The sequence below is a fragment of the Paramormyrops kingsleyae genome, chromosome 15 (assembly GCF_048594095.1).
Source record: "Paramormyrops kingsleyae isolate MSU_618 chromosome 15, PKINGS_0.4, whole genome shotgun sequence".
NCBI classification, from domain to species: Eukaryota; Metazoa; Chordata; class Actinopteri; order Osteoglossiformes; family Mormyridae; genus Paramormyrops; species Paramormyrops kingsleyae.
The window spans coordinates 6,936,748-6,953,197 of record NC_132811.1 but is presented as its reverse complement, the minus strand read 5'-3'; the positions used below and the strand labels follow the sequence as shown (position 1 = coordinate 6,953,197).

The 16,450-nt window shown below is 46.1% G+C and overlaps 1 protein-coding gene across 1 annotated transcript in view; it reads right to left on the bottom strand.

Moving 5' to 3' along the window:
• Positions 1–16,450, bottom strand: part of ncanb (neurocan b) — a 51,096-nt gene that overhangs the window by 23,536 nt on the left and 11,110 nt on the right. Inside the window, exon 7 of the mRNA XM_072699923.1 lies at positions 4,658–4,774. Coding sequence (XP_072556024.1) covers positions 4,658–4,774 — 117 coding nt within the window. The remainder of the gene's footprint in view (positions 1–4,657; positions 4,775–16,450) is intronic.

Here is a 16,450-nt window from a genome sequence, read left to right as displayed (position 1 = left end):
TACCTATAAGAAACAGGAGAGCCACGGGGAGAACATCCACACATATACAGAGAACGTGGAAATCGAACCCTTGACCCTGAAGGTATGAGACAACATTGCTACCCGGGACGCCACCACACTGCGCACACTGCTGGAATTAGTGATAATTAAGGGCAGAACACCCTGGTTAAAAAGTGAATCAGTGTCCAAATTACTTAAGAGCCAGACAATTCAAAGTCACACGAGAAGCACTTCAGGGGGAGAGGAGTGTGAAATCCGCCATCTTCCGTCTTTGTGGATCCGCAGCTCGGTATTTCTGCTGCTGTGTCCTGCCCCACTCCCTGACGTCCCTGGGGGGTCATGTAAATAATGGCAGGATTAGCCCCAACGAGGTCGGGAGCAATGGTTAGCTGCGAGGAGGAGAGGAAGAGGCCTGACGCGGTTACCAAAGCGACCCCCGCGACTCCAGCGAGTCGAGGCGGTGTGTGATTCTGCTCTCCGACAGCACATTCCGAGTTCTGCTCGGAGTCGGTGAACTCAATCGGAACGGCGGGGCGGAAGGGGGGCTCTGCAGCCGGCAGCTGAGACGCCCCCCCCCCCCTCTCTCTCTCTCTCTCTAGGTCAGCATGATTTATGACAGGACTGCGGCAGAAAGGAACCCCCTCCTGCACACACACCGACATGCCTTCCCCGCCCCTCTGGTCAAAAACCTACTGTGTTGTAAGTCGCGGTTACAGGCGAAAGAAGGGGGCCGCACTGCCGAAAGGTGTGGATTTCCCAGGGTTCCATGCAGCAATTTGTGGGTGTCTTTGTGTTGCTATGTCCCCCCCCCACCCACCCATGCAGCTGGCAAACAAATTTGGAATGGCGGCGCTATAACAGCGTGACAACAAAGGTGGCAGAAAACAGCAACATCCACATCCGTCTCCAATGGCGACGGCAGGTGTTCCGGAATCCCGCTGGGTTCCAAGGAGACGCGCCTCGTTCTCACTTGGCAGCAAGGGGGCGACACCAGCCTGCCACTTTCCACCTCTACAGCGGCTGCCCAGGTGGTATATGGGCTCTGTCTGGAGGAGTAGGTGATGCAGGGCCGGACAGGCCCTCCCCTCCCCCAACACCCTCCCCTGGATTTCGGGGAGGGTGTTCAGGGCGTCCCATCTGTGGCATGAGAAGCTTGCGAATGACAGATAATGGAGCGGGGTCCACTGATCTCGTCCCGATAAGTGACAGAGCGCCGGGGGCCGAATTAATGAAGCATGGGCGACGGGCGGAGCCAATCATCTGTCTTTAGCGACGGCACGGCGCCAGGAGAGCAGCGTGGAAACCGGGCCATCAATCACCTGGCGCTGCCACCGACTTACCTAGCTGCCTGAGAGCTGCGGCGAGTTCTGCGCCGGGTGCCGGTCGCATGTTCTGCAGCGTGTGCAAGTGTGTACGTGAGAGAAGGAGAGACGGATCTCAGCTGCGGAGAGTCCGCCCCGGCGATGCGGATGTGCGACCTCACGCAAAGACCGGCGCCCTCAGGACCGGCCGGGGCGATTACCATACCTGCTCCATGCCGCATCGCAAACAGCTGGGGGAGCAGGGAGCCGAACGGGAACGGTTACAGGAACGAGGAAGCGCTAGAGATTGCAAGAGATAAAAGAGGATGGCAGAAGTTCTGATTGGCTAACCGGTCTGACCAGTGAACAAGTGCTTGAGCCCCCCCGAGACTAAGTTTATCTTGCTAATGCATAGTTTCTCCCTGGGGGGGAAGCGGAGGGCAACACCCCCTCACCGGATCGAGAGGGCCGAGGAGCGCCCTGTCGGATGGTGTCATTACTCCGCTGTGGCTGTTCTTCTATACTCACAGACGCTCTTATCGGCGGAGGGGGGAGCAAATCCGAATAATTTCCTCATTATCTGCGTATGGATGGGAGACAGAATATCCAGAATACCCCCCCCCCCACCTCTCACCTGCATGCAGCTTTGAATACCAAACAGCCGCGTTCATTTTCAGGTCTATCTACACAATCGCATTTTACTCCTCTTTCTGTTTATGGATCTCTGTTTGCTTTACCGTTCCATTTAAAAACCATGAAGCCTGGCCATTAAAAAAAACACATTGCGGGTTTATGTAGGGAGCGTTTTCCTTTGCGATGCCAACCCCCCCCCCCCCATCTATCCCCCTCATTCCCACTCCTCTCTGCCTGTAATTACACAGAAAGTGTCTCATGTAAGCTGGACAGTAATGGGAGTAGCTCTGTACCAGTAACCATCTGCCACACTCATCCTCACGCTGAAGGACAGTGCGACGGGAAGCCTGGCCTCCCCTAAATGCGGCCGTGCCACCGCAGACTCTCTCATTAGCGGGACGGGAGGCCGGCGCTGCTGTTCCCACCGTCGCTAAGGGAGGTCAGCCTGCAGTCGTCATTTGCATGCAACGCTGAGGCAGCTGCAGGCTCTAAAAGGAGACTGAGCGTTGCTAGGAATGATGCAAGAGAAACTGAGAATCTCCCCCCAGGTGGTACCGGACCTCCCCCCCCACCCCAGTGGCCCGAGCTGTCCCTGCTCAGGCCTGGTCCCTCTGGGGTGCTGGCAAGAAGCGCATCTCTGCTTCTCATGAATCTTTCATTCCCCCGGTGTAGAAACGCAGGCCGCACCTTATACATTATGCAGGGATCCTAAACACGTTTTTCAGAAATAATTGCGATTACAACTTAAGTCCCGGGGACTGCCTTTCACGGGACTGCACACCTCTCCTACCTCCATCATCATTTTCTTCACGAGGAAATGGAGCCAGAATGGCTTCTTATATCTCTGCCAATGATAATATTATTACCCTAATCTACGGTCAGGAGTCAGTGAGACACTATCTATGTCAAATGAACCAGGCCAAGTACAGGTGACATCCTTAGTGGATTTAGAATTTATATTTCACAAAGTGCAATATAAAAAAAATAAATGCGAAAATATAAACCAATCTGGAAAATGTCTGCAGTGTCAGTATACATAGTAAAAGTATGCAAAACAATTTTTTATTTACATACTTTTTAATATATATGTATGCTTTAACTTCTGTCGACTAAACAATGGCCGAGTAATGTTCCATTTATTTAAACCTTTGTTGATGGACTATAGGGTGACCTTAGACAGACAAGCCTTTTCAGACTTGCCAATGAGTCGTGGGAGCCCATCGACAAAATCGTTTAACAATCAGAGCCGAGACAGACCAATTTTCTCAGCCCCCAACCCTCATCTGCCAGTCCATTGTCTCGGGTGTGATGCAGCTCTCGACCTCTGACCCATCTGTAAACCGTCTGTCCGGCAATAGATTTCATGCGCCGTTCCAATCCACGCTGACGTCTTGACGACGGCAGCTGTGACCTCTGGGTAAATCTCGCCTCCCCTTTCTATCGAACGCTGCTTTGCATTATGGGATCATCCGTCACTGACATCAAGGACACGTTCAGAAATGTAGCCACCGCGTGCCATCTCACGCCAGGATAGCAAGCTCTACGAGTAACAAACCGCTACAAATATCTAGGGAGCTTAAATAATGCTTCATTCTCTCCCTCTTCCAGATCTATGTGCAGCTTTTCAGTACCTAAGCTAACATTCCTGGTCAAATGCCTCGCTATCTCAAGTCGTGTTAAGTCAAGTAGGGCTTTATTGTCACACCAGCCATATTCAATGCACTGCATGGACAAGACAAGTCAACCAAGACAAGAGCTGGTTCAGACCGTTGTGCCCTCTGCACTAAACCTCATAATAAGTGCCACAGCATATGTGCTACGAACAAAGCACAAGCAAATCAGATGCCCCTCATTCCAATCTGTGCCCCGGCAGCTGTAGAAGCGGTGAGTCGTCAAGTGTGACGAATCCTTACAGGCTCTTTGGCATCTGTAGCTCACTCTGTCTGCATGATTGTGCAGAATTTCAGATATCCCGGAACGGTTTCATTTCAATTTTATTGTGAGTTCCATTCTTACAGGCCGTGTATATAACGTATAAGCATAAAAGCGTATAGCGGAAAGGAAATACTGCCCAAGGAATGGAATCATGGTTTTAGACCGGAAAATACGACGCACCTCAATCTCCTAACGCCACCCTCCATCTCTCTGTCCACTGCTCTGCAGACGACCAGTGAATCACTTGACTGCTATGACAACCCAACTTTGCTAGATTATTAAATTAAATCGCCGATAACATTCGCGGCCCGGCTTGGCACTGATGTCTCTCTGGGGTGCCGCTATGTGAAACGGGGTTTGAAAATTACCAAGGGAGGAGATTTTAAAAAAAAGAACTTCACTGAGGCAACAGTCAAAATCCTTGGACCGGAGTGGCTTTGTGGCGATGTTTCCATCATATCTCGAACTGTCACCCAACCACTGAAAATATGAACATTTCATTTTCTGCTGGCTGCTATAGGAATCTCAGGCGGTGCCAGAATAGGCTAAATAATCATGCCAGACTCTGCTAATGGCAGTGGGCGTCCTGGGCGTGAATCAGTTCCTGATTACTGCAAGAAGGGTCACGGGTGCAATCGATTCCTATCCATGTGGTTCGTATCGAAAACTTTATATGTGTAACTGCAGGATGGGACTGAGGAATAAACAAGTAACGGCGATGCTAATAGCAGTTAGCAAATAGCACAGGATGCACTGGAAGGGGTGACCAGTGACCCCGGGCTCCTTACCGATCTCGCAGCTCTCCCCGGAGTATCCCTGTGGGCAGTAGCAGCCGTAGCCATTCCCTTCAGGCAGGCAGCTCCCTCCGTGAAGACAGGGGTTGGTCTGGCAGGGGTTGTCCTCAGCTGTGGAGACGGGGCACACCGAAAACGTTAGAGTGAGTCAACAGGGCTGCTGGACCTCGGACGCAGGGGCTTGATTGTGCTCCATCCCACTTGGCGCCTCGGGCTTGTAGACACTCAGCCTAGCATTTCATGACTGGTGCGATTTCCATGGTGATGGAGGTGACCTCAGACCAGAGACAGAAAGCCGTACCCAGAGGCGATTCTAGGGACTTCGGGGGGCCTGGGCAAAAATCCATGGGGCCCTCCAACTCACCCTCCCCCAATATGGTAAAATTTATTACTATTATTTTAGCAATCTAACAAAGACAATCTAAGTCGATAATTTTCACTTTTGTGAAAAAAACAGGATACATAAATAAAGCAGATGTGTTGTTGAAATGTACTAAATCGGCCACCCTGGGGGACCCCTCCCAGCCTGGGGCCTTGCCTGTCCTGTCGCTATACCTCTGGCCGCACCCATTAGACTGTCCAGCAAACGACACGGCCAATGCAGCTGAAATCTGGCGTTAACTAGGCAGCTCTCAAAGTGGCGTCAATTGCAGAACACCGGCGAGGACGCGGATGTTTGTCTGATATGCCCACGGTGAAGATGGAGGGGAAACTCCAGACTTTCAACGCAGAAAGGGCACCGGCTATTGGTTGATCAAGATGGATGGCGAGCAGTGGAGGACAATGCTAAACGTGTCCGGCTGACAAGCCGGCCTTCATAAATAATGAGATCATTATGCAGTCGGAGTCCAAAGAGCGATGAAGTCTGCCGCATCTTAGAGCACCGATCTAATGCAGCAGTTTCACTCTTCCGCGCTATGACACCTTAGTTTAGCAGAGTCTTTCTGCGGATAAATGGCACAATTTAACAGATTAAATTACGATTAACTCCACTTTTGTGAGAGGGAAATTTACAGAGACAATGCATTATGCTTTATCTCTCTGCCTTACTAAGGAGATTAAGCGCTGTTTCATGATCCATTAGAGTATCATGAATTCGGACGTGATCGGATGGTACATCAAATGTACCATATTGGGCGCTATATAAAACTTGTCATATACTCTTAAACTCTAGCAGTGACATGGATAGAGGGTGACACCCTCACAGGCAAAGCATATCACATTTCTGCGGTGACCACGCAGAATGAACAGCAGAGACAAAAGCACGGAGAAAGTGCCACAGAATGCAATTTCGCATCAAGATCAGGCGGGAGAGCAATTGCCTTTTAATCAGGTATCGCTAATAAAAACAGGTTGTGCGACATATGGGCAGACAGAAGCTCTGAATGATACTGTCTTCAAGAATATATAAAAAACGCTAGAACCCAGTGACATCCTGGCCGGGATATAACTGTGTACGACCCTCCAACCCGGTACTTGATAAGCAGTTGGAAGATGAGATGGATGTTTAACCAGCTTTGATCCTGTTCTACACGTAAACATACATTGTTAGAATTAGGGGTGTACATTGTAAGCCACGATACCATTTGATTTCGATTTTGCAAGGCAGCAGGTTGACATCAGGCAATATTTGAAATGTTACCGCGATACGACTCGATTCAGTAATAGAAGATCGATATTTTCAATTCAATAAATTTTAGTGGAACAAGATTAAAGCAACATTATAAAAATAAATGTTTAATTGTTCATATGTTGAAAAAATATACAAAGTATTTAAAAGAAAAGAATAATAATAATAAAACATTTTGTCTTGTACCTATACTTTAGTAACAAAAAAACTATTTCTGGATTTTCTTCTCCCTGAAAACACAGGAACATAGATGTACCAACCTACATAGAATGTACTGTACTGTACTGTAATGTGTTGGTCTCCACTCTCTACAAAGGTGAATCTCTAGATTGCTTTATGTGTGAGATTGTTTTCACAGACTTTTCCAGCAGCATTTCAGCATATCGTCATAGTTTAATGATACGAATCGCTATTTGTTAATTGAGTTGATTGAATCGTATCATGGCCTTAACAATCAATATATCGATCAGAATCTCTGAATTGTCACACGCCTATTAGAATGTCCGAGCTGCTTAATAAATTGTGTAATTATTGTAGTAATTACAGGATTACATGCATGCATGTGCACACACATAATAGGGAGTTTTATGGGCTGCAGCAGAAATTGCTGACTGGTGACAGTTGAGCTGTAATGCCTGGCGGCGTCATTTCAGGGAGCGATGAGCACTGCTGTCTGAAACCCACTCGTCCTCAGCTGAGACAGGAAGCAAACGACCGAAATCGCTTATACGCAGAAACAATAAAGACATGAACAGAAAAATGCACTATCCCACCACCGAGTGTGAGCATCCAACAGCGACGCAAGGAACCTTTTCGCTTCGCTGGTTCTTCATCTCGCCCAGTAAAAGGGAATCTACTTGCCAACCTAAATTTGCTTAAACTGGCAAAAAAAAAAAAGCCCAGCTTGCTCTCAGGCAGCTCTGGCCCGGTTCAGTCGAGTGACTCAAAGAGAGATGTGAGGCACGTGTGCGTTGACAGCGAGGCTGAGCGCTGTGCCCACGGCCAGCACAGGGGGAGGGACGTCCACTCGGTGCTCACACAATTAGTCACAAATTATCGAGCGCAGACGGTTACTCGCCGGCTGCATGCTGGGGCCAGATTTCTGGCGGTGACTTTACATGCAGATACAAGCACAAGTGGACAAGCGCACACACACATACACACACACACACACACACACAAGCATCACCTGCACGTTCCTCATGATGCTGTACTTAAATCCCACCCTGTTTAGTTCAGATCCTTCTATCTGCATGTTATTAAGAAGGGCTCTTCTATCTGAGCGTGTGGCTGGGAGTGAGATATCGAGAGGGATTAACTCTGTGTTACAGAGCGGCTCTATCAGCTTATATTGCGTAGCACTGTGCCCATGGCTAATTAGAGCAGTGTCTCTCAGCCCAGTCCTTGGGGCCCTCGACAGTCCACATTTTTGCTCCTTCCCAGTTCCCAACAAACCCGTATCACGTATTCGGCGATCTTGATTGGCTGGGAGATGGGAGGAAGCAAAAATATGGACTGTCTGGGGGTCCCCAGGGACTGACACTGAAATAAAGTCCTCCCTTAAAAGAGAAGAGCCCCCTTCCTCTCCATCTCTGCCCAATTTTCCCCCATCTGTCTTGCCTCCGGTGCTTCCCCCTGTTCGCCGAGTGGAAAACTAGCCGTGGCGACACCGTGGGACGGCATCCCCGGCGGAGCTTCGAGGGGCCCCGTGCCGACCCGCGCCGGCGAGGTGGGGGGGGCGTTAGATCTTCAGTAGGTGGGTAGGTACATTGGAGACTGTCCCACCACCACAGGGCTCGAGGCAGCAGCCATCCGCCAAGATGACTCAGGCATGCTGAGCAATGAAGCCACCTCACACTGTTGGGAGGGAATTTGCCTTTTTGTTTGATTCTTTTGATTAAATTCTGTAATTAAATGCGACAGTTTGGTCATTTGCGAGTCTACAGATATACCTCTAGCTTTGGGTATCAGTGTTGCGAAAGATCCACCGTCCTCCACACAGAAACACACACACACACACACACACACTCCGTCTCCGATGCCTCCCCGCTCCATCGTTCCAAGAATTACTGAGCCTCGTAATGGGATAGCAGAGACAGGGATCACGGCTTTGCTGAGCTCAGGTGGGTCTCTACACGCCAGATAAGCCATTACTCCTGAACCTGGAGAACGGGCCACCAGAGCAGCACTTTCGAGACATAATCTAGAACGCGATCCCGCATGCTGTCTGGGCAGGCTGACGTTTAGGAGCCAAAGAGTAGACGTAATCGGTTCCCGGGAAGGTCATCGTGGAGGTGTACTTGTCAAAATCGGAACGGTTGCTCTGGAATTCCAAAAAGCTCACAGGCTTTACTGATTAAACGACGGGGGAAAAACCAACAAAGAAAAGTCATAAGACCAGTACAATACATCCACTTAAAAAATGTTGCCATATCTGCTGACCTAAAAAATAAATATAGGTTGGGTTGGCTGGGCGCTGATCTGGGAGCGGAGGACGGCTGCATGGTGGCTGATCATTTACTTGCTGTGAGAGAGGTTTTGATGCCGAACACTGAAGAGCTTCCATGGGAATATGAAACCCGCTTCTGCCCAAAATAAGGCTGCTGTGTTTGGATACAACACAAAAAAGGGAGAGATTTAGGAGCCCCAGAAGGGTCCTTGTGCTGCTCCGGCCTGCAAGCCCCTGTCCTCCAGACATATGCAGAATGAATCATGGGAGCCTTATCAGCCAATCCAAATTCACAGCTCCAGATGTAGTTATGTGGCTCGGGAAGGTGGAGACGCGCGGTGAAGAAGGAGCCAGACTCCGTGAGATGGATGTGTTGCCGTCAGGATGAATGTAGAGCAGCATGACGGTCCCTACAAAGATCTCCCAAGAGGGGCCGCACGGAGATCATGTGACAGGAACATAACACACAGGGCTCCCTGGTTAATCAATCGTGCTGTATCGACCACGCTGCGTCGGTCTTGGGACTGGGCGCATCCCACGTGCTCTCAGCTAAAAGTTAAGGTGTTGGAATCTGGAAGATGCTAAATGCTATAGAGAATCCCAAAGCCCCTATATTCATTTTAGTGTGTGATTACATGTTCTTTGGGGGATACGCCCACAATCAGGGCTGGGGGGTTTTGAATTCTGCCTCTTGCTTTGTCTGTGTGGAGCTTGCATGTTCTCTCCATGTTTCCTCCTGCAGTCCATAAACATGTAGTTATGTGACCCAGGGTGGGTGTGTCCTGTGATGGACTGGCATCCTGCCTGTGAACTTCCCAGTCCTCCAGACAGGCAGAATGGATTTCCCTTTCCTCCGGGGTGAGGCTCCAGTCGTACCATCACCAGTGTTGGGCAAGTTACTCACAAAAGTAATCCACTACAAAGGTGGAAAGTTCAGGTCCAGAAAGTACAAATCCAGACCAAGGTTTTGTTTCAACCAACCCGTTGAGTATAAAGATTCACAGTCACAGAGTACTCACATGGTGGTTGAAACAAAACCTTGGTCTGGATTTGTACTTTCTGGACCTGAATCTTCCACCTCTTTCTGTAATGAATCACTTTTGTGAATAACACTGATCATCACCCTGTACCAGTTATGGAAATTGATAGATAAATTACAGGACCCTTATAAAAATGTTACTACTGCTATACATCATCTAACTTCTATTATATTTTTCTAATTGTGCTATCATAAACCTGTCCACACAGGTATAAGGCCTGTTTTGCACGCTCTGGTACGACTTCGTTTCTCCAAAGTCGCTGCCTATGCTCTGCACAGCCATCCTACACTAAAGCCAACTTATCTTCCTCCCTGGTCCAGGTCTCCAGTGACACAACTGTTGTGTACTGCAATTATAATTAATTTTAATTCATGTAACTTTTCATACTAATTGTATTCATGATACAAATAGCTCATAATTACTTATACGGCTGACATAAATCGCTGAATAAATCCAATTAAGAACCCTGCATCTGAAATAGGGTCAAAACATTCTAATAAAAACTAGACCTACAATAAACTCGAATTTATCAGAATTCAACAAATGTTACTTGTATGCTTAAACAATCTAAATTTGACTAAGAAAAAATAAAGAAATGAAAACGAAACAAAATTATTCATTTTTAAAACCAATATATACAGAACGGGCAAAGCCAGTTAAATCTATCCCTATGCCTCACGGCACACCTTCAGACTGCTAGTGGTGAATTACATCATACGTTGTTAAATATGAATGAAACCACACACTGCAGGATACATTTCCGTCGTGATGCTGGAAACATATGTTCCTATGCTTAGTGAAAACTTTCCGTTTGCATGGAGCGCCTAGTGAAAGTGAGGAGCATAGCGGAGCAGGGTGGATAAAGACGGACAGACAGCACCTTGTCCTGGCGCAAAATCGGAATAGGGATGCCGGTGTTCTGACGAGTTGAGCTACTTTGTCGAGTTAGGCTACCGTAGTGCTAATCGACAGCCCTAACCCTTACCAAAACCCTAACTCTAACCCCCCAAAACCCTAACCCCTAAAATCTAACCCTAATCCCAAAACGGTGGAACTGCACATGCGCAGAAAGGCACGATAGCACGTCTCGATAGGTAGCACTGGTCGATAGAACACCGGCTCTGAGATTGCCGGTGTTTTGAGTGATTGATAGGAGAAGGTGCGGAAGTATAAAATAAAGCCCAGTCACTGATACAACGACACTTGTAGGGTTGGAACTGAGCTCAAATAAACTGCACTTGTATCTGTACTGCAGAAGATCAGACCATCGCGACTTCACCGCTGGCATTGCGCCTGTTTAATTCCACGTTTTATTTTTTACTTCTTCGGTAAAAAGGAGTAGGTCAGCAATTGACTCACTTAACTGGCATACAGATTAAACATGGATGCATTAGGGAAAACCAGCAAATAAAACACAAAGTATGTGCAGAGAGAGAGAGATGAATATTAAGCATGTGGCGTTTTGGAAAGCAAACCATGCATTTTTTCCCCAGTTGCTTTTGATGCCAGATGAGGCAGACAAAGCATACGATTCCACCGCCGTTAGTGTCTAGCAAACAGCCCAACTAATAGGCGTTTGTGAGGTGTGAGTGCGCTTGGGAAAGAAGCTCCCCACCTCTCCAACCCCCATCCATCCTTCCCTCCCTCCAACCTGTACTGCATCCATCTCAACGCAGATCGCAATTTCTTCTGTTATTGCTCTCATTATGGTGGCAGCAGGAAGAACGCCGGTTGCATAATGGACTTTTGGCTGCTTCGATCTGTTAAGTGAACAGAATTCACATCACCCTGGTCAAACAGTCAACTAGGCTAAGTAAGGGCAAATGTAATCCTAGAAAAAGTGCATTATACGGTTTTAAACGGATGCGGAGGCAAGGAAATGTAAATATATATTCGGCCATTGTAAATTTAGCTTTTTGTACCTTCTGGCATTCAGTTTTGGGTAAATCCCGATTTATTTAGTGTTTACCGATTATTAAAACCGGACTTGTTTAGGCATGTGTAACAGGACTGTAAAGCATGACTGGACTACAAGTGCATTGCATCAATAAATCATTTAGGGGTTTTATCACTGACCACAGGTCCTGGTCCTCAGCCTGAAGCATTGTTGTTGCCTTGGTGATTTGTAGCGATTTCTTTGCTTTCATTGTTTCCGTTAAATCACGTTAGAATAAAGATTATAATCGCGCATTGATTTACTAGCGTGATTCGTCTGGCCCGCACTACTTGTGAGGTTATAGAACATTAATCAAGGCTTCAAATTCAAGAATTCGACAGTGCCGCGTTATAAGAAAATAATATAAGAGCACAATCAGCAACTGCCAGGTGACGCTCGCCTTCATCTGCATTGCGTTCTGGATATGAAACTGAAAAATCACCGATATATTCCGGTTTATTTTTGTGTTATTAAAGCAGTTGGAAAAAAAACTGATGAAATGTGCACTTGTCCTGACATCTGTAGGAATCTAGGCAAGGACTTTGCAAACAAAAACAGCCTTTTAGTGTCAGAGTCCATGTTCTAGTCATATGTTAATGCAGAAACCTGAATCCACCCTCATTTAATTAGATGGGAATGAATACTTTGCTCCGAGCAGGAACCAGGTCAGAGTCCCTTTGCCGTATCATATTCAGGCGGCAATCGGGACCTTTTATTGAGCATGTCCTATTGGCAGTTGTATTTTGTGGGGCGCAGAGCAGGTATAACGGTTTATAAAGCGCCGCTCACCGTGCATTATCGCAGTGCGCTGCGGACAGTAAAAGATTGATGTCCTGCTTTTAATAGGGGGACATATGGCTGGAGCAAAGGATTTGGTTTCAAAAAGCCGAATGAGGTCCAAAACAATCAGTTAGTAAATGGGCTCTCTCACAGTGCTGCGATTTATATTATAGTCCAATTTATATTCAGCCTGTAAGCTTTATGTTGCGCGCTATAACTTTAATACATGCAACTGCTGTTTACAACGTGATCAGACTTAAAGCATGGAACATGCATATACATATTAAAGCCAACAGCGAAACTTTAAAAAGTAATGAAAGCTAGCATATAGCATATAATCGACTCTGGCAATCGAAACATTAATTAACGACACACTCAGCTGCATAAATTCGTTTGCTGAGAGATTAAAATGTCTTATAGAAATAGCTTATCTAAATTTAAAAATGGCAAGAGTTTAATGTTATCTCATAAGCACCTCATCTTCCGTTCATACAACTGGACTGAGGACATACGCGACTCTTAAAATAACTGGAAATTATTTTTAAAACTGGTTTAGACAAACAAACGGAGGTTGAAATATTACATCGAGGGATGACGTGTAGTTCTACTGGAACAAAAGGAGTGAAGTGTTAGAGCTTTTTCAGTTTTTTTGGAGAATATATTACTTTGTCCATGGAGGTAAATTTAACCAGCATGTTCTATGCAAATCTAGGTCATATGTATGAGAAAGACGGAAATTTCAAAAGGGCTGCAATTATCAAACGATATGCCACAGAGGACGGTTCATACATTGAAGGCAGTGATAAGAATAGTTCTCTGCAGGACTCCTTTGTGGATCGGACGTCATGGAGATAGGGGGTAAGCTCTGAAATATATGCACCTGAAGGGAGAGCTACCGTCAAGCATCCAGCATATTTACGCATGTAACTGATACGAAAAAAATATCTATACATAAATGTCACACTTCTTGGGAGTCTGTGTAACTGTGGTAAAATATGAGTTGAAACAGAGTATTGATCACGCTTATTGTGTGTAAAGGACAACTGGACACCTAGGAGGTTATGAAACAATGGTGTGCGTCGATGTTTTCAAAGTGCGGGTATATACGGTAAAGGCTATGATCTCACCTGTGAATAACCTAGCTGCCATCTTTCCCTTTAGCCCATGGAAATGTATTCAAGACATTCAAGCACACCAAGGTAAAGCTAATTTTCTGCTCTCTGGAGTCAGCAGCGCTCCCTCCGCCCGGTTACACAGACACAAAGGAGAAAGCTCAAAATAGTCAAATTATTTATCATGAACCTGCACTTTCTCCGGGAACCAATTTTACAGGTGTCATACAAGCAATGCTTAGCCTACTGTCTGTTACGACAGTACTGGGTTCCTATAGAACGCGAATCATCGTGATTCAACGAGATGAATATTGAGATTACAAGGACAGCAGGGCTACTTCAGATTCTTATTCAGGTAATAAAACATTAGGTCAGAGTCACCCAACAAGAATTATGATGGTCGTAAGTATGAGTCACATATCCTCTCACACACACACACGGCTTGTTTAATGCGCACGGATAATACCCAGGAGGACAAACTGGTAAGCACAATGTTAGCATTGTTCACTATGAGCTATTAATTCTATTAAAATGAAATGTCATCATCTCTGCTAATCTAATAGCAGATCAATTCTGCAAGGCTTCTGTTTGGTGCTACGCAAAGATTTACTGATTTTTTACAAGCCCTAAGTAAGTAATCCAGAGTCTATTTGTCATAATGTCGATCTCAGCTCTCATTGAGTTACTCCTCTTGACATGCACCTGAGTGCACGATGCCCAAGGTCCATGACACCAAATGTGATCTTTGCAAAGCAGAACTATTCTGGTACTGGCCTCCTGCTTGGGGGCTCATATTCAACCTTTTTACTTGTGAAATATAAAAACTCCATAGCAGACTGGAAAAAAAAAGCACGACTGGTTCTTGACAGTAGTGAAACTCTGGAATAGTTTAGTGAATTTGCTGAATGTAAAAATGATGACTACCCAATTGGTAGCTGTTTTGATAATGACCTAGGTACGCCTAGGGATTCAAACTGAATCTAACAAATTCCACTGCCATACTTTTCTATAACCTCCAGATCTGGTACATATCCTGGTCAAGGAGGTTCCCATGTTATGATCTTGCGAAAGGGGTTTGCAAAATACTTGCTTCAGGGGGATAAGTTTAATCCTCCCGTTTGTCACGGCAGCTCATATTAGCGTGGAGCTATATAAATATTACAAGGGAGGTAGATCAACCAATAGCCAACAGGCCGATTTTCTCTTGGAGAAAAAAACAGAGCAAAGAAATCAATAGCTAGATGGACAGACCGTCCTTCACAAAGCTTAACATCAAATTCACAGTGGAATAGGATAAGAACTTGGTATCATTAAAGCAGAGCCAATGTGTCTTTCTCAGGCAAAGTGAGGCAAAGCTTATATCCTCTCAAGCCATGTACATCGCTTGTGGGTAATGTGGCCAAACCATGTCCCCCAAGAGCCTAATAAAATCACATAATACAGTAAACATTTCTGACTGTTGAACCTACCGAATATGTTTGTCAATGCAACGTTCCTTAAAACAGTCTTCTCAGCCTGTCGACGGGTACCGATGGGGCAAGTGTCATTTTTTCTCTATAAAAGGGCAACTGAGGAAAACCAAGGCGATTTGTTTGCTGTGAACTACAAGAATACATATGAGGATTGTGTCATTCATTTATCGTTGACGACTGATAATGGAGTTGAGCTTGCAGTGAAAATAATATATGCTCAAGAGGATGTCACATTTAATATGGATAAGTGATTAATTATCAGTTTACAGTTATGCTCCAGAGTGATTTATCTGCTCAAAGTTGCATTCCGGTAATTTTTATAACCACGGCTGATCCTTTTGAGAACACCATTATTCTCTGCATTCGGGTTCTGCAGCCGGAACTGGACGTGGGCAATAATTCACGTCTCAGTCCCCATGGAATCCAGATCTCTTCTGTGGGCGTGTGCGTGTTCACGTGTGTGGCTAGGGGATGTGTATCCTGCGGCAACCTAAGGGCAAGGTTGGCAGTGACACGGGACCTCACCTCCCCGTGATGACGGACACGGTTAATTAAGGGGGGCAACCCCACCCCGGTACTCTTCCTTGTCTGCAGCGAGGAGGGCTATTTTTCAAAGAGCAGATCTGTAATGTCTAAATGGACTCTAGGGAGCACCTTATTTCAGAAGCCTCTCCTGCAGCTGATCATTGATTAAAGAGGCTTACAGACTTTCACCTGCTCTAGAGTGGAATGCAAACAGAGAGCGCTTGTCTTTACCCAAAGCCACCGCGGGCTTTTATTAACTCCTTTATTTACCTGCACTCTGAACACTGACGCTTCAGAGCTGTTTAGAATCTGAGCTACCTCAACACGCGCCTGAATACAATCAGTTTATCAGTCACAGTACTGGTACGTCTGTGCGGTGTTTCACAACTGTACCACCTTTGTCAGATTTACTGTTGTTACATAATGATTTTGAAGAAGATGCTATAGAAATCTGTTTCCTAATTTGCGATTTGCCACCCATTTATCATAAGGAGTATCAAACATACTTTTCACACGTATTTGCATCACCCACCTCCCGCCTTGCGTCAGGTTAAGCTCTCAGCCCATCTTTTCTCTCAAATTTTTCCATCACCTACAACAAGAACTCATGCATACTAGTAGTATAGGCTTGCACATGTTCATGCAACACTATACCCCAAAAGGTCTGTGTGCCGTCAGCAAATACAGAACAAGCAAGGCAATATGTCATTACTTATGAACATGTATATCTACGGTATGACTATCCTTTCAACACATCTCAGCAAATGAAGTTTGAGTTGTTAATCCACAGTGAGTCACTCTGTATGACTATCAGCCTTAGTCAACGCTAGTTTGCTCGAGAGT